Source organism: Oryzias melastigma, linkage group LG22, assembly GCF_002922805.2.
Source record: "Oryzias melastigma strain HK-1 linkage group LG22, ASM292280v2, whole genome shotgun sequence".
In the NCBI taxonomy this organism is placed as follows: Eukaryota; Metazoa; Chordata; class Actinopteri; order Beloniformes; family Adrianichthyidae; genus Oryzias; species Oryzias melastigma.
The window spans coordinates 1556271-1578371 of NC_050533.1; the positions used below are offsets into that span (position 1 = coordinate 1556271).

A 22101-nucleotide genomic window follows, 5' to 3' on the forward strand; every position below is an offset into this window, starting at 1 on the left:
CAAAAAAACAGTGTGTCCGTCACGTCTGGTTTCCGTTTGTGCGTCGTCACTGTAAAGAGGAACTCTTTTCTACAATTTACTGACAATTACAAAAATACCGTCACATGATCCAGACCATCTGTGCACTTTAATTTAAATTTGAAAAGTTATTAAACACTAAAAACGTCACATTTAACCCCAAATGTGCACGTGAACTAGATCTGTGGCAGACTGACATTGATTTTCTTTATTTGCTTTTTGTAAATGAAGTACCTGCAGTATCAGCTCAGCAGGATGTGGGTCAAAACTTTATCTAAAGGACAGTTTATTTTAGTTAAAAAAAACTTTTGTCCTGAACAGAAAATCATTAGTCCTTAACTTTCAAGTTTAAAATGAGTTTTTCTAGGAATAAAATAATCACACAGGCAGACAAAATGCAGATTTAACTCAATCCTGAGAAGAAAAAAACACAAAGAAAAAAAGTAAATAAATCTCAAAACAAACATAAGATGGAACACTTTAGATTTTTTTTAATAAATACATAAAAAGTACTTTATTAATGTATAAAACGCTTTAAAGTTATCATCTTAAAGACGTCATCTTTCACATGACCTGCCTGAATAAAACACCATGTGATCATCCCCGTCTAAACCTGCCGAGATGGTGAAAAAAACAGGACAGGTTCGTGCGTGTTTTGCATTTTTCGAGCACATGATCGGTTTCTGCTTGGCCCCGCCCCCCGAGCGTTCTGATTGGTTGTGGAGCCAGAATTCCAGTCGTATATAAAGGGATCGCTGGCTGAGTCCACGGAGCTGTTGTTGTTTTTCTCCGTCTGCAGCTGCGCAGAACGCCGACAGGACGCGGTAATTACACGCTATTTACGTGTCGTCTCTAAAGTCTCTTTATCTGTTTCAAGGTGATAAATGTTGGTTATGGTTTTGCTCAGTTTTGAGGTTTTCAAATCGAAATTTAAATTCCCGAAATCCCTCCGTTAGCTTCTTTAGCTAATTTGGAGCCGCTAGCTTCCCAGTGGTGAAATCATGTGACATTCCCTCCTCAGTCAGGTGACGCTTCCCAAACTTTTTAAACGTTTTAAACACATTTCCTCTCTAACCAGACATGGGTTCGAGCCTCCTCCTGCTGGCGCTGGCCGGGCTGGCCGCCGCATTCCCCGCCGACGATCCCTTGGACGGAGGGAAGCACTGGGTGGTGATCGTGGCCGGCTCCAACGGCTGGTACAACTACCGGCACCAGGTGAGAGACGCGGGGAGCACAGCGCCCCCGAACCGGGCCCGGGTCCTGACCTGCCCTCTCCACAGGCCGACGCCTGCCATGCCTACCAGATCGTGCACCGGAACGGGATCCCGGACGAGCAGATCGTGGTGATGATGTACGACGACCTGGCCCAGAACGAGGCGTGAGTCTGCACTTTCCCTCCGGAACTTCTGCTTTTGTCAGACACGCTGCGTTCAATGGTCACGCGGAGGAAACGTTTGAGAAAAGAAGATTCAGGTCTCTCTTTGATGCAGACTCTATGTCTTATTATCGGGAAAATCATAAAATGCATTTTATTTTGAAATAATTCGAGCCCCCAAAATCTATTTCCTGTTACTTTTTTAAGATTAAAACTCATTATTTTTAATTAACCTTTAATTCTGTATGAGAAAACTGTTTTTTTACTATCTATAAATAAATGTAAAAACAAATTCATAACTAATCAATTGAAGGTAAAAAACCTTTTTTTTTTATTTTGAAATAATTCCATCCCCAAAACTGTATTTTCTGGTCATTTTAAATATTAAAAATCACACTTTTTAATTCAGACTCTCTTTAAGTGAAAATAGTTATTTTATGTTTAAAAGCAGACATTTCAGAACAAAAATAATAATTAATCAGTCAAAAAAATAATAAAAGGTGGAGTAATTCTGTGCTTCAAATTATATCAATTATTATTAATTTTTATTTTATGTTAAAAAAAAAACTAATTAAAGAAAGTCAAATTTAGGTATTTAAGTGACTTTGATGCAAACTATGTTCTCCAAAAACATCAAATGCATTTTCTAAGTAATTTTATTCTCAAAAATCAATTTCCTGTTAGTTTTTAATTCATACTTTTTAATTACCTTTTAACTGATCATTAACTAATTAGGAATTAATTAGGCGCAGTGATTCTGTGCTTCAAATAACATCTAATAAATTACTTTATTATCTTTTTTATATATTAAAAACTAAATCAACTGTAGGTCTTTAACTGACTTTGATACAGACTTTACGTCTTTTTCTCTGCAATAATAATCAAATTCATTTTATTTTTAAGTAATTCTATCCCCAAACATTTTTTTTCTGATTGTTTTTAATGTTAAAACTCAAATTTTCCATTGCTTTTAGTCTCTATGAGAAGAGTATTTTTTAAATAAGACTTTTTAAAACTAATTGATAATTAATCATCCGGAAATTAAAGCTGTTAGTTGAATTGGATGCAGTGATTCTGTGCTCCAAATTACATCTATACAATTATTTTATTGTTTTTTTTATTATTATATTAAGTAATAAAGTTAAAAAATAAGTCAAATGTAGATCTTTTATTGACTTGATGCAGACTTTTGGTCTAATTCTCTGCAAAATCATCAACTCCATTTTAATTTGAAGTAATTTTATCCCCCAGAATGTATTTCCTGTTACTTTTTAATATTAAAACTAGTATTTTTTTAATTGCATTTTAACCCCTTTTGTGTAAAACTTAATTTTTTTTTTAAATCACAAATTTAAGGACAAATTGATAATTAATCAGTCAGAAAGTGGATGCTCCAAATCACATCTATTTAATTATTATTATTTTAAGTCATGATTCAAAGGAGGAGAAAGTGTCTCCTCTTAGTAGAAATACCCCCCAGGATTTTGTTTGTTTGTTTACTCGGTTGTTGTCCTCCGTCATCCGCGGCGGTCCACAGACCTCGCTGCGTTCTGACACGGCGGCCTTCTGTCGCCTCCATTAAAGTCACACGGGAGCGATTACCGAGTCACCTCCTCCTGGAGGGGGCGGAGCTCTGAGAGGAGGTCGGGAATCAGGTCTGAGCTCATGAAGAACTGAACTCAGCTGCAACAAAAGTAACCCGTAAATCTGGTTTCAGGTGAGGAGTCACCTGCAGGTCAGATTGACTTTATTAAATCGTTCATGAGAAGTTTTCCTTCATTGATCTGATCAGTGATCCGTGAGCTTTAGTCCCAGACTGGGTCAAAAGTTCTCCTGACCTGTGTTTGTTATCAGCCTCTAAAGTGGGACATGTCCCGAAGCGTCATGTGTTTGTTTATGGTTTTATGTCGCCGTCGCTGCTTCATGCTGGTTGATGATCTGCAGCTCCGCCAGAGCTCTGGTGTCTGTGAAGCTCCGCCTCTTTCCTGAAAATCTGTGATCATGAGTCAGCGCTTAACAAAACATCACGTCAGCTGTTTGCACTTCCTCCTAAAATCGGACTTCTGTTTTTCTTCCCAGAAACCCCACCCCCGGAGTAATCATCAACCAGCCCAACGGCTCCGACGTGTACGCCGGCGTTCCCAAAGATTACACTGGAGATGTGAGCGCTTCACCGCTGCTGTCGGTTCACCTGATAAATCCCAGTCTGAAGCCGAGTTTCCGTTTCTGCAGGAAGTGACTCCGGAGAACTTCCTGGCGGTCCTGAAGGGCGACTCCAAAGGTGTCAAGGGGGGTTCTGGAAAAGTTCTGAAGAGGTGAGTGTCCGCCTCACCTGGAGAAGCGGCTCCAGAACGGCGTTTCTAACCGCCTGTCCTCCCCTGACAGCGGCCCCAAAGACCACGTCTTCGTTTACTTCACCGACCACGGCGCTCCCGGGATTCTGGCCTTCCCCAACGATGACGTAAGAGTTTTCTCTGTCCACACCAGCCGACGCTCCGTCAGAATCCACTTCCTGTTCGTCAGAAACGGCTTTTGGCCCGAACACAATGATGAGTTTAAGGATGAGTTACCAAAGAATCCGGTCCACATGAGCAGGAGCGGTCCAGTTTCTACGGAGAGAACAGATTAAGTTAAAGTGTTAACGGTTGTCACGGATTCAGGCAGAAAACAGCCTGACCTACTTTTTATTTTCATTTGTTTTCTCAATTAACGAGATCCACTAACTTGTTATAAGGAGAAAACACTTTTTGTTTTCTCGTTATAACGAGATAATGAAGAATATCCTGTAGCGTCCCTCTCTCTCTTTCCCACTCTGAGATGCTAACAGTTTTACTCAGTTTTAAGAATTTAAGTTGTTTTTATGAATGACAGAATGTAGAGCGAACGTGGTGCGTTCACTGACCTCCGGACATTAGCAAACCCAAACAGCCACTCAGCTGAACTCAATCCGCGACTAAACTTTTAAAAATGTTTACACCATCCGGAGCAAAACGAAGCAGAAAAAAAATGTTGACGCTATTAAATCAATAAATTATAAATCGATCAGTTCTGGGGTTTTCTCTGGTAAAATACTTAGTTTTCTGTGGATGTCTGAAGCTCAGTGAACGCACCACGCAGAACCGAGGTTTGAGGGAAAGGACCAACAGAACCGACAGAACCAACAGAACCCTGGATCGATGAGCTTCTCTGCCTGTCAAACAGCTGAAGAACTGATCGATTTATAATTGATTAATCATTTGAGGTTTTCTCTGACAAACTGCTTTGTTTGGTGTGGATTGTAGAAAAATGACAAAAGTGTTTTATAGCGGTCTGAGTTGGGTCCATTAATCCATGAACGCACCGCGCTGAAACGCTGGACGGGCCTGGATTCTGTCATCAGGGACTTCAGGGGAAAAAAGAGAATTTAAGACGTTTGAGGAGCGCTAAACATAAAAAAAATAGACTAAAAAAATAACATTTTTTAAAAAGATAACATTTTTTGTATTCCTCAGTATCTGTAATAACCAGAAAACAAATGTAGTTTTCTCCTTGGAAAGAGATCGTGGATCATAACAAGTAAGTTAGCTTAATGTCATGTAATGTGAACATGTCAATACACAATCCTAGGTACATAGTTACACAAATCGACTGAGATTGTGTTCTCTCCAAACCCAACCGGCCTTTCAGATCCAAATCATGATCGTGTTGCAAACATGGAACCAGAACTTCAGACCGTCTGACGGTGAACATCTGCTTTGTTTCTGTCACAGCTCCACGAGGAAGACCTGCTGGACGCCATCCAGTTCATGCACAAGAACAACAAGTACAGACGGGTGAGCCGCTCAGCTCCGGTACCGGTACCGGTACCGTTTGGGTTTTAGCTGAAACCGAACACGAACCTTTAGATCGGTTCAGGTGTGGAACCGGTGCTTCCAATTGAAAATAAACGTCACATTTTTTCCTAAAATCTGATGGTGTGACGCAGCAGCGTGACGGGATGAAGGAGAGCGCCTCCATGGTTTTAAGATGCGTCATGACCGCCTCGCCGCGGCGCCGTTTTCAAACACGCTGACGTAAACACGGATTTCACTTCGCCACAACAGAAACCTTTTTCAGAGCCTTCACGTCTCTGATCCTGCAGGTCGCTGAATCAGAATCTCTTTCTGTCAAATCCAGAGAAACTTTCACTCTCTGAAGCTCCGCCCCCTCACAGCCACGCCCATTCTTATATAAGCCCGCCCACAGGGGCTGCAATTGGCAAAACGATTGAAACGAAGCACCAAAATCCTGGTTTTTATGCGGCACCGCTCGCTCTGTAGTTACCAAGGTGTGGCCGGGTTTTGGTACCCGCCCCCTCAGGAGGAGACGCCCCCTGACCCCCCCTCTCCACACAGATGGTGTTCTACATCGAGGCGTGCGAGTCCGGGTCCATGATGGAGCATCTCCCAGCGGACATCAACGGTGAGCGGCACCCTCAGCGAACCGTCTCTGCTCCGGCGGCGCTCTGACGTCTGATTGACGCTCTGCTTTCAGTGTACGCCACCACGGCCGCCAACGACCACGAGTCGTCCTACGCCTGCTACTACGACGAGAAGAGGGACACCTACCTGGGCGACTGGTACAGCGTGAACTGGATGGAGGATTCTGATGCGGTGAGTCCAGATCTGGTCCACATTGCCCTCTTGACCTCGCTGGCTGATCTTCCGAGTCTGAAGGTGTTTCTGAGATGATTCATCAGAGATGCTGTCCTGCAGGAGAAGGGCTTTTTGGATGATTTTAGGACTTATTTCTAAAAACTTTATTTAAAACCTTCCTTTGACATCTCTGCTCCTCATTGCCTCATGCTGGTTCAGATCTTCTGGTGTTCTCTGTTACAAACACCTGCAGTCAGACGAGCAGGAAGAGGAAGTGGTTTGTTTGAGCGGCTGCAGTGGGGCGGAGTTCACCTGTAGGTTTAGCGTTTGATCTTCTCTGACGTTTCCAGGAGGACCTGAGCAAAGAGACGCTGCTGAAGCAGTTCAAGATCGTGAAGAGCCACACCAACACCAGCCACGTGCAGCAGTACGGCAACAAGGTGAGCGCAGGCCCCGCCCCCCAGCTCCTGGTGCATGTTTTGGTTCTCACGTCTTCGTCTGTGTCTGCAGACCATGGCCCACATGAAGGTCATCGCGTTCCAGGGTAGTCCCAAGACCTACACCCCACCCGCCCCCGAGGGCGGCCTCCGCCCGGTCAGGAACCTGGACCTGACCCCGAGCCCCGACGTCCCCCTCGCCATCCTCAAGAGGAAGATGATGTCGTCCAACGACATCAGAGTCGCCCGCAACCTGCTGATGGAGATCGACAGCCACCTCAAGGTAAAGATCCGTGAAGGGAGCCCCGCCCCCTTTCCCGACAGCCTCCGTGTGACGCTGCGTTCCTCTGCGCCCCCGCAGGTCAGGCAGACGCTGGAGGACAGCATGCGGCGCATCGTGGAGAAGGTGACGGGCAGCAAGGTGAAGGCCGCCGAGCTGCTCAACCAGAGAGCCGAGCTGACGCAGCGCGGCTGCTACAAGACGGCAGTCCGGCACTACAAGCAGACCTGCTTCAACTGGCACACCACGCAGGTAGACGGCACAGGCCACGCCCCCACACCACCTGGGCTCTGCAGGCCACGCCCCCACACCACCTGGACTCTGCAGGCCACGCCCCCAAACCTCCTGGACTCTGCAGGCCACGCCCCCAAACCACTTGAGTTTTGCAGGCCACTTTAAGCTCCTCCTACAAAATATAACTCCTCCCAGGGATTTCAATCTGATTTCTGGAGCTCCAATTGGAAAAAAAATATATAGATTTAGAAGTTGTAGATTGTAAACAGCGTTAGCGCGGCTCAAGCTGAACAAAATGATATAACATACGGTATGAAAATATTAGAAATGTGGGCGGGGTTAACGATAAACCTCCGTTGCTAAGGAAACCAAAAAATTTACTTTTTCCAATTCTTATAAAAAGGACATCAATCTGTTCGTTACCACCGGGCGACCAAAACATAAAACGGTTGCTATGGAGATAAAACCAACGGAAAGCCGCCATTTTGAAAAAAAAATAATTAAATTGCATTAAAATCCAGAACCCTGAATAGTCTGCAGTAAGTAGTCCTTTCAGATGATTAGCAAGATTTATTTTGATGACATTTGCTCCTGCAGCGCCCCCTAGAGTCAAACCACTGTAACAATGTAATGAAAGCTTCCTGAATTTGTAGCTTCTTGACACTTTTAAAGCAAAAATGGAGCAAAATAAAATCAAATGCATTTGAAGCCGTTTCAGCCGCTGTGGTTGAAGCTGTAATCAGGGATTTGTTATGTTCGAGATGTTAGTCTGTTTTTAACGTTTGCGGTTTGTGTTTCAGTACGAGTACGCCCTGAGACATCTGTTTGCTCTGCTGAACCTGTGCGAGAGCGGATACCCTGCAGCCAGGTTCGTCCACCTCCTCCTCTGTCGGGACTCGAACTCTTTATAAGATCTGGATCAGTCTGTCAGAACTGTTGTAGAGAACTCTGTTTTCTGTGACCTTCCTGTGTTTTTGACCCTCCCCTCCTGCTGACGAGTTGTTGTCTTGCTCCGCAGCATCCAGGCAGCCATGGACTCTGTGTGTCCCTTCAGCCACTGAGAGGATCTGCAGACCCTCACGGTCCTCCACACAGAACAAGCTGCTCTTTGCTCGCCTTACAATCACTTCTGGATGTGGATCTGCATGTTAGCTGCAGATCAGCCGGACTTTGAAGGTTGATCTAGAAATACTCATCCAGCCTGGATGAGCAGGAAAACCTCTCCTGCAGACATGACCTAAATGAATGAGAAAACACAACAGTAACACTTTTTAAAATTGTTTTTATCCGTTTGACGGGGAGTTTGTATTTTGATGAGTTGCACTTTCACTGTGAAGAGTTTGTGGAGTTTTGATTTTATTGTTTTTATAAAGATTAGCCGACAATCGTGTTGTGACTTTTGCTCTGAGCTCTTACTGAATTCTTGGCTTTAATGAAAAAAGGATCTAGCACTAAACAATGAATGTGTTTCTGAGTCTGCTGTGATGCAGAAATCTGCAAATAAATTCTGACAAACCAAACTGGACTCTTTCTCTGAACCCTGTTCTGCTGTTCAGCGCCTCAGAAGTTTGTTGGGAGGAATTATGTAAAAAAAGTCTGTTTTTAAGCTCAGATAAAAGAAAACGAGTTACATAAAGTCCCGTGATAACGTGACTCTGAGGATCTGACCTTTAAAAAAACTAAATGGTGAAATGGCGACATCAAGTGGCGATATGTGTTATTACATCCAGAGGTAGCATTCATGACCAAAGAGAATAAATACATTCATTCATTCATTCATTCATTTTCCTGACCGCGTTGTCCCTTTCGGGGTCACGGGGGTGCCGGAGCCTATCCCGGCTGCTGATGGGCGAAGGCGAGGTACACCCTGGACAGGTCTCCAGTCTGTCTCAGGGCCTCAATCACACACACATTCACTCACACATTCACACCTAGGGCCAATTTAGAGTCACCAATGAACCTATGAAGCATGTTTTTGGACGGTGGGAGGAAGCCGGAGTCCCCGGTGAAAACCCACACATGCACTAGGAGAACACACAAACTCCACACAGAAAGGTCCCAGCCGGGATTCGAACCGGGGCCTTCTCGCTGTGAGGCAAGAGCGCTAACCACTGCGCCACCGTGCAGCCCTAGAATAAATACAGTTTTGGGTAAATAAGAGAAACTTTTAGTGTGTTCCCGTGAAATCAGTTTAATTGAATTGAAATGTTAACCGACAAAAATAATTCATCAGTCAGTTACCAGAGTAAAACGTAGAAATATTTTTTTATCTGTTTATTTTTACTGTTTTTTTTTTTTTTTTAGATTTGATTAAAAGATTATCATTTCTTAAATAAAATGTAAAAGCTGGTGTATTTTTAACACCATGACCACAACAGGAGATCATTCCTGACACAGCATAAGACTATAACTCATCATCCTCGTGCCAGAGATACTCCGCATTACTGCTGTTGGGAGTGTCCGTATTTTTGTTTGTTTGCTTGTTTATAAGCACGAATATAAGAGTGGCATGAAGGCCCGTGATCTTGTTGGATGTCTGAGGATTTGACCTCAAAAAACACTAAAACTGTGTAATTGCGACATCAAGTGGCGAAATGTGTTACTACACCTGTAGGGAAATGCATGACCAAAAAAAAACAACGTTATTTTTAATTTTTTAATTCAAACTGAGAAAAAAAAACATTTAGTTTGTTACCACTAAGCTATTTTAAGCAATTATAAAAAATATAACAAAATTGTTTTCATATCCAACATAAAAAGCTTATATTACAAATGAAGGATCATAATATATCAGAAAAAATGAAAAATATCTGTTTTCATCTCTACTGATTTTTTAGGATTGGAATCAAATCTGAAAACGTTTTTACTAAAATGTAGAAAATGCGGTATTTTTTAAAACAATGACCACTGCAGGAGATCATTCCTGACACAACATAAGACTATAACTCATCTTCCTCCAGAGATACTCTGCATTACTGCTGTTGGGAGTGAATGTAGCCACGAGGGGGCCCAAGCCAGGGTCTCATTGTGCCGGTCCCAAGCCCGGATAAATACAGAGGGTTGAGTCAGGAAGAGCATCCGACGTAAAATCTTGCCAAATCAAATATGCGAATCAGACCTACGAAATCCATACCGGATCGGTCGAGGCCCGGGTTAACAACGACCGCCATCGGTGCTGTTCACCGACAGGGTGCCGGTGGAAATTGGACTACTGTTGGTGGAAGAAGGAGAGGAGGAAGGCGGGTTCGTAGGGAGAGAGAGAAGAGGAAAGTCACTAGTGTTGGACTGAGAGTTGGGACTTTGAATGTTGGAACTATGACAGGAAAGGGTAGAGAGTTAGTGGACATGATGCAGAGGAGAAAGGTAGACATACTGTGTGTCCAGGAGACCAGGTGGAAAGGTAGCAAGGCTAGAAGTTTAGGAGCAGGGTTCAAGTTGTTCTATCATGGTGGAGATGGGAAGAGAAATGGAGTAGGAGTTATCCTAAAGGAGGAGTTTGTTAGGAGTGTTGTGGAGGTAAAAAGAGTGTCAGATAGAGTGATGAGTCTGAAGATAGAAATGGAGGGTGTCATGTTCAATGTTGTTAGTGGGTATGCCCCACAGGTAGGATGTGAGCTGGAAGAGAAGGAGAAGTTCTGGTTGGATCTTGATGAAGTGATGATGAGCATCCCTGGAAATGAGAGAGTTGTCATTGGTGCAGATTTCAATGGTCATGTTGGTGCAGGAAACCGAGGTGATGAGGAGGTGATGGGCAGGTTTGGTATCCAGGAGAGGAATGTAGAAGGACAGATGGTGGTTGATTTTGCAAAAAAGATGGAAATGGCGATAGTGAATACATTCTTTGAGAAGAGACAGGAACATAGAGTGACCTATAAGAGCGGAGGTAGAAGCACACAGATAGACTACATCTTGTGTAGACGGTGTAATCTGAAGGAGATCAGTGACTGTAAAGTAGTGGTTGGTGAGAGTGTTTCCAGACAGCACAGGATGGTGGTGTGTAGAATGACTCTGGTGGTGAAGAAGATGAAGAAAGAGAGGGCAAAGGCAGAGAAGAGGACAAACTGGTGGAAGCTAAAAAAAGAAGATTGTTGCATGACTTTTAAGAAACAGTTGAAACAGGCTCTGGGTGGTCAGGAGGTACTCCCAGATGACTGGATAACTACAGCTAATGTGATCAGGGAGACAGGTAGGAGTGTACTTGGTGTGTCATCAGGAAAGAGAGTTGATAAGGAGACTTGGTGGTGGAATGAGGAGGTGCAGGAGTGTATACGGAGTAAGAGACTAGCTAAGAAGAAGTGGGACACTGAGAGGACTGAGGAGAGTAGACAGGAGTACAGGGAGATGCAGCGTAAGGTGAAAGTAGAGGTGTCAAAGGCCAAACAAAGAGCTTATGATGACTTGTATGCTAGGTTGGGTAGTAAGGAGGGAGAGACTGACCTGTACAGACTAGCAAGGCAGAGAGATCGAGATGGGAAGGACATGCAGCAGGTTAGGGTGATCAAGGATAGGAATGGTAATGTGGTGACAGGTGTCAGTGGTGTAATGGAAAGATGGAAAGAATACTTTGAAGAGTTGATGAATGAAGAGAATGAGAGAGAACAAAGAGTAGAAGAGGTGACGGTTGTGGAGCAGGAAGTAAGAAAGATTAGTAAAGGTGAAGTGAGAGGGGCTTTGAAGAGGATGAAGAGTGGAAAGGCTCTTGGTCCTGATGATATACCTGTGGAGGTATGGAAGTGTCTAGGAGAGATGGCAGTGGAGTTTTTGACCGGGTTGTTCAACAGGATCTTAGGTGGTGAGAAGATGCCTGAGGAATGGAGGAGAAGTGTGATGGTGCCCATTTTTAAGAATAAGGGAGATGTGCAGAGTTGTGGTAACTACAGAGGAATAAAGCTGATGAGCCATACAATGAAGGTGTGGGAAAGAGTAGTGGAAGCCAGACTAAGAGCAGAAGTGAACATTTGTGAGCAGCAGTATGGTTTCATGCCAAGAAAGAGCACTACAGATGCAACATTTGCTTTGAGGATGTTGATAGAGAAGTACAGAGAAGGTCAGAGAGAGCTCCACTGTGTCTTTGTAGATCTGGAGAAAGCTTATGACAGAGTGCCCAGAGAGGAACTATGGTATTGTATGAGGAAGTCTGGAGTGACAGAGAAGTATGTCCGAGCAGTGCAGGACATGTATGAGGGCTGTAAGACAGTGGTGAGGTGTGCTGTAGGGGTGACAGAGGAGTTCAAGGTGGAGGTGGGATTACATCAGGGATCAGCTCTGAGCCCCTTCCTGTTTGCAATGGTGATGGACAGACTGACGGATGAGGTTAGACAGGAATCACCATGGACTATGATGTTTGCAGATGATATTGTGATTTGTAGTGAGAGCAGGGAACAGGTGGAGGTGGAGTTAGAGAGGTGGAGGTTTGCCCTGGAAAGGAGAGGAATGAAGGTTAGCCGCAGTAAGACAGAGTACATGTGTGTGAATGAGAGGAACCAGAGTGGAAGAGTGAGGTTACAGGGAGAAGAGATAAAGAAGGGGGAGGAGTTTAAGTATTTAGGGTCAACAGTACAGAGTAATGGAGAGTGTGGAAAAGAAGTGAAGAGGAGAGTGCAAGCAGGTTGGAATGGGTGGAGAAAAGTGTCAGGTGTGATGTGTGACAGAAGAGTTTCAGCACAAATGAAAGGAAAGGTGTACAAGACTGTGGTGAGACCAGCCATGTTGTTTGGACTAGAAACAGTGGGACTGAAGAAAAGACAGGAAGCAGAGCTGGAGGTAGCAGAGATGAAGATGCTGAGGTTCTCTTTGGGAGTGACCAGGATGGATAGGATCAGGAATGAATACATCAGAGGGACAGCACATGTTAGAGGTTTTGGAGATAAAGTCAGAGAGGCCAGACTGAGATGGTTTGGACATGTTCAGAGGAGAGACAGTGAATATATTGGTAGAAGGATGCTGAGTCTAGAGCTGCCAGGAAAGAGGTCTAGAGGAAGACCAAAGAGGAGGTTTATGGATGCAGTGAATGAAGACATGAAGGTGGCTGGTGTTAGAGTGGAGGATGCTGAAGACAGGCTTAGATGGAGGAAACTGATTCGCTGTGGCGACCCCTGAAGGAAAAAGCTGAAAGGAAAAGAAGACTGCTGTTGGGAGTGAACGTGCATTTGCTACTTTTATTGAGGATTTTGTAAGTTCCTGCTCTTGTAATAATTTATTCACAGTAATTAGATCAAGTTGTAGAAGTTTCAACGTGAATTTTTTTTTTTAAGTTTTGTGTTTTTGGATCAGATAACAGGAAGGTTAATTCAAATATAAATCTAAGTAGGTCTAAATATAAGAAGCTTCTGATAAAAAATGATTGGATTGACTTTTTTAAAAGCTATTTAATTTTGTACATTTTTTATGTTTTTAATGGCATATATGTTAATTCCCTATTAACTGTTGTATTTCTGTAGATTGCCACATACATTTTCTCACATGGCAAAAAAATCACCACGTGTGCGATACCGATAGTCACCAGCGGGCGGCGGTAGCGCAGCTTTTCACCGTTTGACTTTTTTTGGTGTAGAAGAAGAAGAAGAATGACAAAACTGGTCCTGGCGAGTCCAAATCGTGACAGACCGAAGAAAACTTGACCGATACTGACGCCACAGGTCGTGACGGGAGCTCTGAACGCGGTTCTTTGGGCGGAACCAGACTCGTGACGCCTGTCGGACGTGTCTCTGCTGTCCGGACCCTCTGATTTATCCCCTCGCTCTGATTAGCTGCTTTGCTAACTTGAACATTCGGGTTGGATCAGCTGGTGGTTTCATTGCGCAAGAAGACCCAGTGCGACCAGGTCATCGCTGCTCTCCGTGATGGGATCCAGGGCGTCGACGTTACTTCGAGAAGAAGAAATCGAAGAAATTAAAAAGGAGACCGGCTGTAAGTTGAGTTTAAGATCGCAAACTTTGAGCTAAAAGGTCCCAGTGTTGTCATTGGGAGTTTCAGCTTCTTTGATTTAGTTCAGTTTTTGTCCAATTTGTTTTAAACTGCAGTTCTTAAAAGGCGAATATTAAACCAAATTATTCGGGTTGTAAAAATCAAATTTAGTTTAAGAAAATAAATAGACTAGATCAGATTAATCCGATAAAATACAATTATTTTAGCATTTTAATTATTGTCCGTTTTTAAAGTGTATTTTTACTGTCAATATTTACTTTTTATTATTATTATTTATCTGCTGTTTTTAATAATTATAGTGACAATGTTGGATCAATACAGTTTTAATCAAATCCAAAATAAAATAAGGTCCCAACCCGGAAGAATTAGGGTGTAACACCCCGTTTGTTTACCGATAGCTGCAGAGAACCAGAGTTCCTGTGGAGAATAAAAAGAAAAACTTTAGAACATCTGATGAAGGTTAAAATAAGCGTTAGTGACCAGGAACAGATGTTATAGAGAAGCTGAGGAACACGCCAGAGTTATCCTGAATCCTTTAAATAAAGTTTTATTTTAAGTAGAAATCTGCTTCTTACAGTAAAGTTGGGAGTTTGTTCCTAAAGAACCCTGATGCTGAGAGAGAACAAAAGGCTCTTAAACTCTTTGAGGGAACGCTGCGTAGTAAACTTCAGTATTTGGGTCAGAAGTTTCTCCTGAGGTCTCCTTTCATTTTTCTCTTCCCACAGTCTCCCACAGTCAGATCACTCGACTGTACAGCCGCTTCACCAGCCTGGACAAAGGGGAGAACGGCGCGCTCAGGTAAACTACAACCTGAACACGCAGGTTAGACATTGGCCGGATGGCTGTGCATCAGCGGTTCAGGTTAACCTGTGGCCTCAAACCTCCGGGCGGATGTCCTGCTTCATTTCACACTCTTATGGTTTGGGGAGAATCCTGGTCTGGGATATCAGCCACGGGTGTATGGAGATAAACTGGGGTAAATATTATTTGAAACCTAAATAAAACTATATGAAAAAATATTAGTGTTCGGACAAAAAAGTTAAATGTCAGTTTTTTTTTTGCTTTCTAAAATAAGCTTCAAATGTTCAGTTCTTTTCAGGTTTCAAAACAAAAAATGTAATTTTCAAAACTTTTTTTCACGTTTAACTCTTTTTCATTTTCGAATCTGAAAATTTCAGAATCGAAAATGAAAAAAAAATTATTGAACTTTTGAAACTTAAAAAATAGAAAATTTGAAGCTGAAAATAATTAAGTTGATCTTAGAATAACAACAATTTTACCATTTTACCCAACATTTTTTTCTATTTGTTATTTTTGGGTTTCAAATAATTTTGTCCCCAATTTAGCTCCATACAGGTGGAGATGGTGAGCGACCCTCATGGAGTTTGACGCCGTTAAATGCTTCTTACAACAGTCTAGAAAGTGGTGGCGGATCTAGTTGAAAACATTCTAGGTTGATCTGACTGAGGTCAGGCTGAGGGTTGGAATCATGTTGTTTGGGTCTCAGCCTGACATTTTTGTGGTTAGTTCCAGGTAACGTAATAGAACATTAAAACATAGATGATAATTAAACACGAGCAGCTGAGTCTGTTGTGAGTTAACCGGGTCAAACCGGGTCGGCTGCAGGACGGCGATCCAAGGTCACATTTCATGGAAGTGACTGTTCTAAGACACTGTTGACACATCAGACGTGTTGCTGCGGTTCTTCTTCTTCCTCAGTTGACAAAACAGATTTAGAAACATTAAAGTCCGACTCTGAGCTACAGGACGGTGGATTGATACGGATGTGGAGAACCGGGTCAGGAATCCACAGATCAAACCAGAACTCCCACTTTACGTATAATATTTGAATTGCTGTTCTTTGTTTGTCTTTTTAGTAAGAGTGATAATTAAATGTATTTAACCACCGTCATTTATACCTTATATTTATACCTGGAGATCAGAATCAGTGTTTCAACAGATATGATTCATAAACTTATTTTATTATTTTTGTGAAAAACAAAAAAACTCTCAAAACTTTAGATAAATATTTTACAGACATCACTGATCTACAGAAGCTGTAAACCGACTGCCCTACTTATTATTTTTGATCAAGATAATATCTCATCATCACAAGAAAACAAGATATTAACTGGTTATAACTAGAAAATGAACTTTGTTTTCTTGTGATGATCAATAAGGAAGAAGGAAGCGTCCCAGAATCCTTTTCCTGCATGAAGATGCAGAGACTTCCTCTGTTTTATTTATTTTGTGGTTAACAAGAAAACCAGCAGAAGAACACTAATCAAAGGTTGGTTTTAGTCTATTTTATCTGATCAGTCGATCATATGGATCAGTGCTGATGTTCAACGTTTTCTCTGATGAACTGATTTGTTTTGCTCCTGATGTCAGTGAACGCACCATGAAGACACCTAAATTCTGTCAGTCTGTCGATGTTTGTTTGGGGTTTTTGGGGAAATTAAGGGGGGGGGTGCGTGTGTGAGACTGAATTAAGACGTTTAAAAAGCATAGATCCACTAATAAATAAAAAATAGACCAAAAACAACGTTTGCGGAGTGTTTTCAAACGAGTGAAGTCTCGGTTTCTCTGAATGACGAGAGGAACGCTTCATTCTCCGTTCTTGATTATCTTTTTATAACGAGAAAACAATAAAAAAAGTCAGGTCCGTACTGATCACCAGATTTTTTGCTTTATTTTTTATTTTCATAATTTTATTAAAATAAATCCTCGACTATATTTAAAACTAAATTTGTGCTTTAGAATCTTATTCACTGAACTGAACTTCAGTTTTTTCATAAATGATGATAATTTTCCTTAAAATAATGTATAATTTTGATTAAATAATAAACCTTGTGAATGTTTTATTTAAAAAATCTATTATTTCCCGTGACGTGCTGTTTGTTTAGTTCTTATATATAAAGTACAGCATTTTTCAGCAACAATCACCTAAAGGACGTGTCAAAGTCGAGGCCCGGGGGCCGGATCCGGCCCTCCGGGTAATTCTGTCGTATTATTATTTACATTTATGTTAAAAAATACGGTTTTAAAGTTTTAAAAATTGGTATTCTGTTCACTTTTGGGTCTATTTGTTTGAATTTAGTAAGATTTTTTAGTCTGTTTTGGAGTTTAGTGAATATTTCAGTTATATTTGATCTGTTTTGGCTAATTTAGGCTTTTTTTGTTTTTTAGGCTGTTTTGAAGTTTAAGTATTTTTTTAGCTACATGTTAGCTGTTTTGGATAATCTAAACAACTTAACTTTTTTTTCTTTTTGTTTTTTAAGGCTAATTTGGCATCTAGCTAATATTTTAGCTGACTATCAGCTTCAGCATCTTCAGCTATCAAATTCAGCTTACAGCATTCACATTATCATTATCACAGGTAATGCTATATATCTAGTTTATACCTATGTCAAAAAGTTACATTTTTAAGTTTTAAAAATGTACTGTTAGCGTGTTGAATAAATGTTTATCCTGTTCGTTCCGTGACCTCAGGAGTGTTTTGGATTGTTTGTGATTGAGTTTGACACTACTGATCTAAAGTGAATTTTTTTATTCTAGTATATTGATAAAAATAGCAAATAAGTGGATTTAACATCACAGATACATGTATATATTGTCAATCATCAGGTGATTCCGTTTTGACCTCGCTGCTCACCTCAGAGCGCACATCGACCATTGATTAACATTAGAGCGGGCCGCCTTTGTCACCGAATCACATTCGGTGTGAATCACCTCAACAAGGACAGAAGGTCATCAGGTCACACTACTCGATGGATGATTTAAAAAGGTTTATACCGTCGTATTTGTTCAGAACCTCCGTGTGAACCTTCATCGTTAATCCAGTGTGAAACTGTCAGTTCTGGATCAGTCCAGTCCTTTCTGAAAGTGACTTGTAAAGATCTTTTCCTCACCGTAAAAGTTTGTCCTTTGAGGAGCCGAACTTTCATCTGACTCTGAAGAGTCGTAAAGTTTGGTTTTACAGGAACTTCATCCAACTTCATCCAACAAACTTTCTTTGAAGTGAGTTTTACTCGGAAAGCTTCACGTCTTTCACCGCGACCTTGTGCTGACCTTTGCAGCCGTGAGGATTTCCAGAGGATTCCTGAGCTGGCCATCAACCCTCTGGGAGACCGGATCATCAACGCCTTCTTCCCTGATGGGTGAGTCTGCATTCGGAGCGGGACGTGACGGGTCTGGACCGGGCTTTCTGAGCGAGTTCTGAGGCGTTTGGAACTCTACAGTGAAGATCCACTCAGATGGAAATGTTTAACGTGTTCTTGAAGCATTTTTCTGTGGATGGAGGATATACTGTACATAAAAAAAATCAGGAAAAATGTCACTTTTATAAAAAAGTTGGATACTTTGAGTATTTTTTCTAAAAAGTGTTGGACATAATGTTCAAATCTTGGATGAAAACAGCTTAAATATAAATGAAAGACCTCTGGGAATGCTTTGAACTTCGTGGGACTTTGAGAAGAAGTTTTTAGGTTTGTGGGATTTGCTTGTTTTGGGGTCAGGTTTGTTTTCTGGACTGCTTGTTTTCAGGACGTTTTTGTGGTTTCTGCGGCGGTGTCGGGTTACCTCCCATTCTCCGGAGCTGAACCGTCGTGTTTTTCAGGGAGGATCAGGTGAACTTCCGAGGCTTCATGCGGACTCTGGCTCACTTCCGACCGGTGGAGGACAACGAGAAGAACAAGAACGTTTCCAACACGGAGCCGCTCAACAGCAGGACGAACAAGCTGCACTGTGAGAGAGCGGCTCGCCGTCACGGACGCCGTCCTGGCGGACCTTCCAGCTGATGTTCTCGTTGGTGTGATTTGTTTTCCAGTTGCCTTCCAGCTGTACGACCTGGACCGGGATGACAAAATCTCTCGGGACGAGCTGCTGCAGGTGAGTCGGTTCTGAACACCTGAGTTTGTTACTTAAGGTGGTCCAGTTGTTCATAAATGTGCAGCTTTAGGCCCGACCTGCTCTGTTGTGTAACGTTTGATCCTGTAGATCAGGAGACTTTGGCCTCGTGGAGATAAAGCCGCCATCTTCTGAGCGTCTCGCTCCTCCAAGACGTCTCGGGTTGTGGTGACTTGTGCGACCTGTAATTGCCGTGAGCTCGCGGTTGCGTGACTCGCTTAAATACCTTGTTTTGCACAAAACAGCGGAGTGTCATCAGGTTGTTTGTGAGCCGTTCCACTAAATGCTCTGTTATTTAGAGTCGTTCCAGCAGAAAAGCTGCAAATTAGTGTGACTGAAGAACACATGAACTCTGTTTGCAGGTCCTGCGGATGATGGTGGGCGTCAACATTTCAGACGAGCAGCTCGGCAGCATCGCCGACAGGACCATCCAGGAGGCGGACGCCAACGGAGACGGATGCATCTCCTTCACCGAGTTCATGAAGGCCAGTTAACTGAAGAGAGCAGGAATACCACTGTAAAACAGGGACAATAAAGGAATCTATCAGAATAAAAGCATAAAATATATTCCATTTAAGATAGAAAATTATGAGAAGGAAAAAAAAACAATTTACAAAAAAAAGTGTAAATTTATGCTTTAAAAATAGGAAATTTACAAGGAAAAATGTGTGCTTTTGTGAAAATAAAATTATGATGTAGTAGGGCCACCTTAAAAAAAGTTTGAGAAAATGGCTGTAAAATTATGAGAGAAATCATAAAAATATATAAAAAAGTCAACATTTTACAAGAATAAAGTTGGAAGTTTATAACTTTAAAAGTTATTTTACCCAAAAAAATCATGTTTTTTTAAATAAAATTACAATATAGTAGAGCTACCAGAAAAGACAAAAATAGGGACATGAAAATAACGTCATAAAATATATTTGCCTTAAGACATAAAATTATGAGGAAAAAATCAACAATTTACGTGAATAAAGTTGTACATTTATGCTAAAAAAGTAGTAAATTTACAAGGAAATTTTTGTATTTTTGTGAAAATAAAATGACAATGTAGTAGGGCCACCTTAAAAAAAGGTTTAAGAAAAAGCCGTAAAATTATGAGAGAAGTTGTAAAATTATTTTAAAAAGTCAACATTTTACAAGAATAAATTTGGAAATGTATAACTTGAAGTTATAATTTTACAATAAAAAGTTATGCTTTTTAAAAATAAAATTGCAAAAAGACAATAATAAAGATATGATAATAAAATCAGTTTGTGAGAAAAACTAATTATGCAAGAATAAAATCGTAAATTTATCATTTAAAAATAGTAATTTACAAAGAAAAGTAATCCTTTATTTAAAGTTTTCATTTTAGTAAAAAAAGTAAAGTAGATTCAGTAAGATTTTTATACAGTATGATGTTCCATAGCTAAATATAACATTTTATTTTTAGAAAGCTTGACTCTATAAAGTCATACATTTGTGATTTTACTCTGAAATTGTTTCTTTTTTTCTTCATAATTGTATGACTTTATTCTCAAAACTTTGAACTTTTTTTGTATTATTTTCTGATTCATATTTTTTATTTTATAGTGGCTCTAATCCTCTGTTGCACAAAAGTTTGTGGAAGTCTTTAACAAATATATTTATATTTATAGCTTTCTATCTTGAACTCTTATCTAAAAATGTATTTTTTTGTCATTTTGACCTACAAAGGAAAAATCAAATGTAACGTTAATATATAACCGATCATTAGAATGAAACTGACCTGAGACTTTAACCCCCCCCCCACCCCACCCCCGTGAAATAATGACTAACCTGCAGTTCATGGACTGACCTCCAGGGGGACGTTAAAGTTTTACTCCAGTTTTTAAAGGTCAAATTTCAACATCAGCACACTTGTTTTGAGATGTTAAACTTTTATCCTCTTTTCTTTAAAGATGACATTTGAAACATATACCTCATAAAAAGACAGAGGTCCTCTCCCTTCCTGCTGTGCAAAAACTTCTAACACCGAAACACATTGAGAGTTTACGCTTCACTAAATTCTAATTATTACTGATTGAAGGTTCTATTGCAGCACTGTAAAAAGGAAAGTACAAAATAAATTATACACTTAGATTTGGTCAAACATTTTGATCTTTTTTTTTTCATTATCTGAACAAAGATGTTTATTTCTACATGAAAAGTAAAAGAAATAAGAGTGAATATTCTATTAAATTAATCTCATGCAGAAACAAGTGACCCCAAACATCAGTTTTGTTTAAATGTCGTTTCTGTTTCTGGCTCCGGGAGATTCCTTTCCTGCATTGGACCTGCAGACCTCCCATTGTTGGATCTTATTTTTCTGTTTTCTGTTTTTTGTTTCCTCAGGTTTTGGAGAAAGTGGACGTGGAACAGAAGATGAGCATCCGGTTCCTGCATTAATTTTTTTTTGTCTTAAAATGAGTTTTTTCCCCGCTGACGTCAGGAAGCGACTTCCTCCGCTGTCTCAGACGGCTGTCGTCGTCTCCACTACTTCCAGTTTCTTCCTTAGTAAACCCGCCTTCGCACTGCTTCGCTGACATAGTGTGCCTTAGGTTTGTGTGTTTTCCACCAAGCAGCAGCATTGAAACAGCTTGTAGAAACGTTCCCTCCTGCTGCTCGTGTTTAGCACGCTTCTGTATTCACATGCAGCAGTTCAGTCGGTGGCATGATTTCAAAATAAAAGTGAGCCACTGGAGCGTCTTTGGTTTGGTAAACGTCGGCACTGGGTTGTACTAATGTAAAAGAATAACGGCAATGATTTGTTCCTTTTGTTGTTCTTTAACTGAAGCCAAACCCCCTGAAGTCGGTATGAACATAGGAGTCTTGAATGAATGCCTGACAGCCACTGGAGTTCCTGTCAGAAGGATTTAACTTTAACCTTCCTGTGTTGTAACTGTTGGATCTGGGACATGATACGATTTTCCTGTTTCAAATGTGGATGAGGGAAAAAAAGCAACTCATCTTTTATTTATTTCCCATCTTAACTGCTCCAGATCTGGAATACTTTATAATCTTTAATGTCAGTTAAATCCTCTGGAAGCAGGAGGATGAACGTGTTATTAAACCTTTTTGTTAATCAAAATCATCTTTTTTTGTATATGTATGTTGATATCAAAGTGATTTATGAATCAATTTGAATAAACAAGGTGCCATTCATCTGCTTGTGGTATTGGTTTTTTTTTTGTTATTTTAGCAGTATTTTACGTGCGCACACGTACATAGAAGTGTAAAAAATGTGATCGGTTTATTAAATTGAAGATTAAAATCTATACACTAAATAAATTCTTAAATATTGCGTTA

General features: G+C 41.0%; 2 protein-coding genes and 1 long non-coding RNA gene across 3 annotated transcripts; 2 read left to right on the plus strand and 1 right to left on the minus strand.

Annotated features, from left to right (window-relative positions):
• Positions 1-727: 727 nt before the first annotated feature.
• lgmn (legumain) lies at positions 728-8477 on the plus strand. The gene is made up of 14 exons (XM_024275523.2): positions 728-842; positions 1097-1233; positions 1299-1396; positions 3473-3554; positions 3626-3708; positions 3779-3854; positions 5143-5205; positions 5767-5833; positions 5906-6024; positions 6357-6446; positions 6517-6726; positions 6805-6975; positions 7758-7825; positions 7976-8477. The coding sequence occupies exons 2-14, from the start codon at positions 1099-1101 to the stop codon at positions 8016-8018; spliced, it is 1305 nt and encodes a 434-aa protein (XP_024131291.1). The 5' UTR covers positions 728-842; positions 1097-1098; the 3' UTR covers positions 8019-8477.
• On the minus strand, positions 6837-7127 carry LOC118598032. Its single transcript, XR_004947079.1, has 2 exons — positions 7097-7127; positions 6837-7065 (listed from the first exon to the last, which is right to left on the minus strand). It is a non-coding gene; the product is annotated as an uncharacterized LOC118598032 (long non-coding RNA).
• A 5040-nt stretch (positions 8478-13517) lies between the features above and the next one.
• chp1 (calcineurin-like EF-hand protein 1) lies at positions 13518-21957 on the plus strand. The gene is made up of 7 exons (XM_024275856.2): positions 13518-13866; positions 14610-14682; positions 17964-18044; positions 18503-18630; positions 18713-18774; positions 19155-19277; positions 21148-21957. Exons 1-7 carry the CDS (start codon positions 13800-13802, stop codon positions 21199-21201), a joined length of 588 nt encoding a protein of 195 aa, XP_024131624.1. The 5' UTR covers positions 13518-13799; the 3' UTR covers positions 21202-21957.
• The last annotated feature ends 144 nt before the right edge of the window (positions 21958-22101 follow it).

Coding starts and splice junctions, on each gene's coding strand:
- lgmn (XM_024275523.2), top strand. CDS start 1,099: ATGGGTTCGAGCCTCCTCCTGCTGGCGCTGGCCGGGCTGGCCGCCGCA. Junction 1,397..3,472: donor GACCTGGCCCAGAACGAGGC/GTGAGTCTGCAC, acceptor TTTTCTTCCCAG/AAACCCCACCCCCGGAGTAA. Junction 5,834..5,905: donor TCTCCCAGCGGACATCAACG/GTGAGCGGCACC, acceptor CTCTGCTTTCAG/TGTACGCCACCACGGCCGCC.
- chp1 (XM_024275856.2), top strand. CDS start 13,800: ATGGGATCCAGGGCGTCGACGTTACTTCGAGAAGAAGAAATCGAAGAA. Junction 13,867..14,609: donor AATTAAAAAGGAGACCGGCT/GTAAGTTGAGTT, acceptor CTCTTCCCACAG/TCTCCCACAGTCAGATCACT. Junction 19,278..21,147: donor CCTTCACCGAGTTCATGAAG/GCCAGTTAACTG, acceptor TTGTTTCCTCAG/GTTTTGGAGAAAGTGGACGT.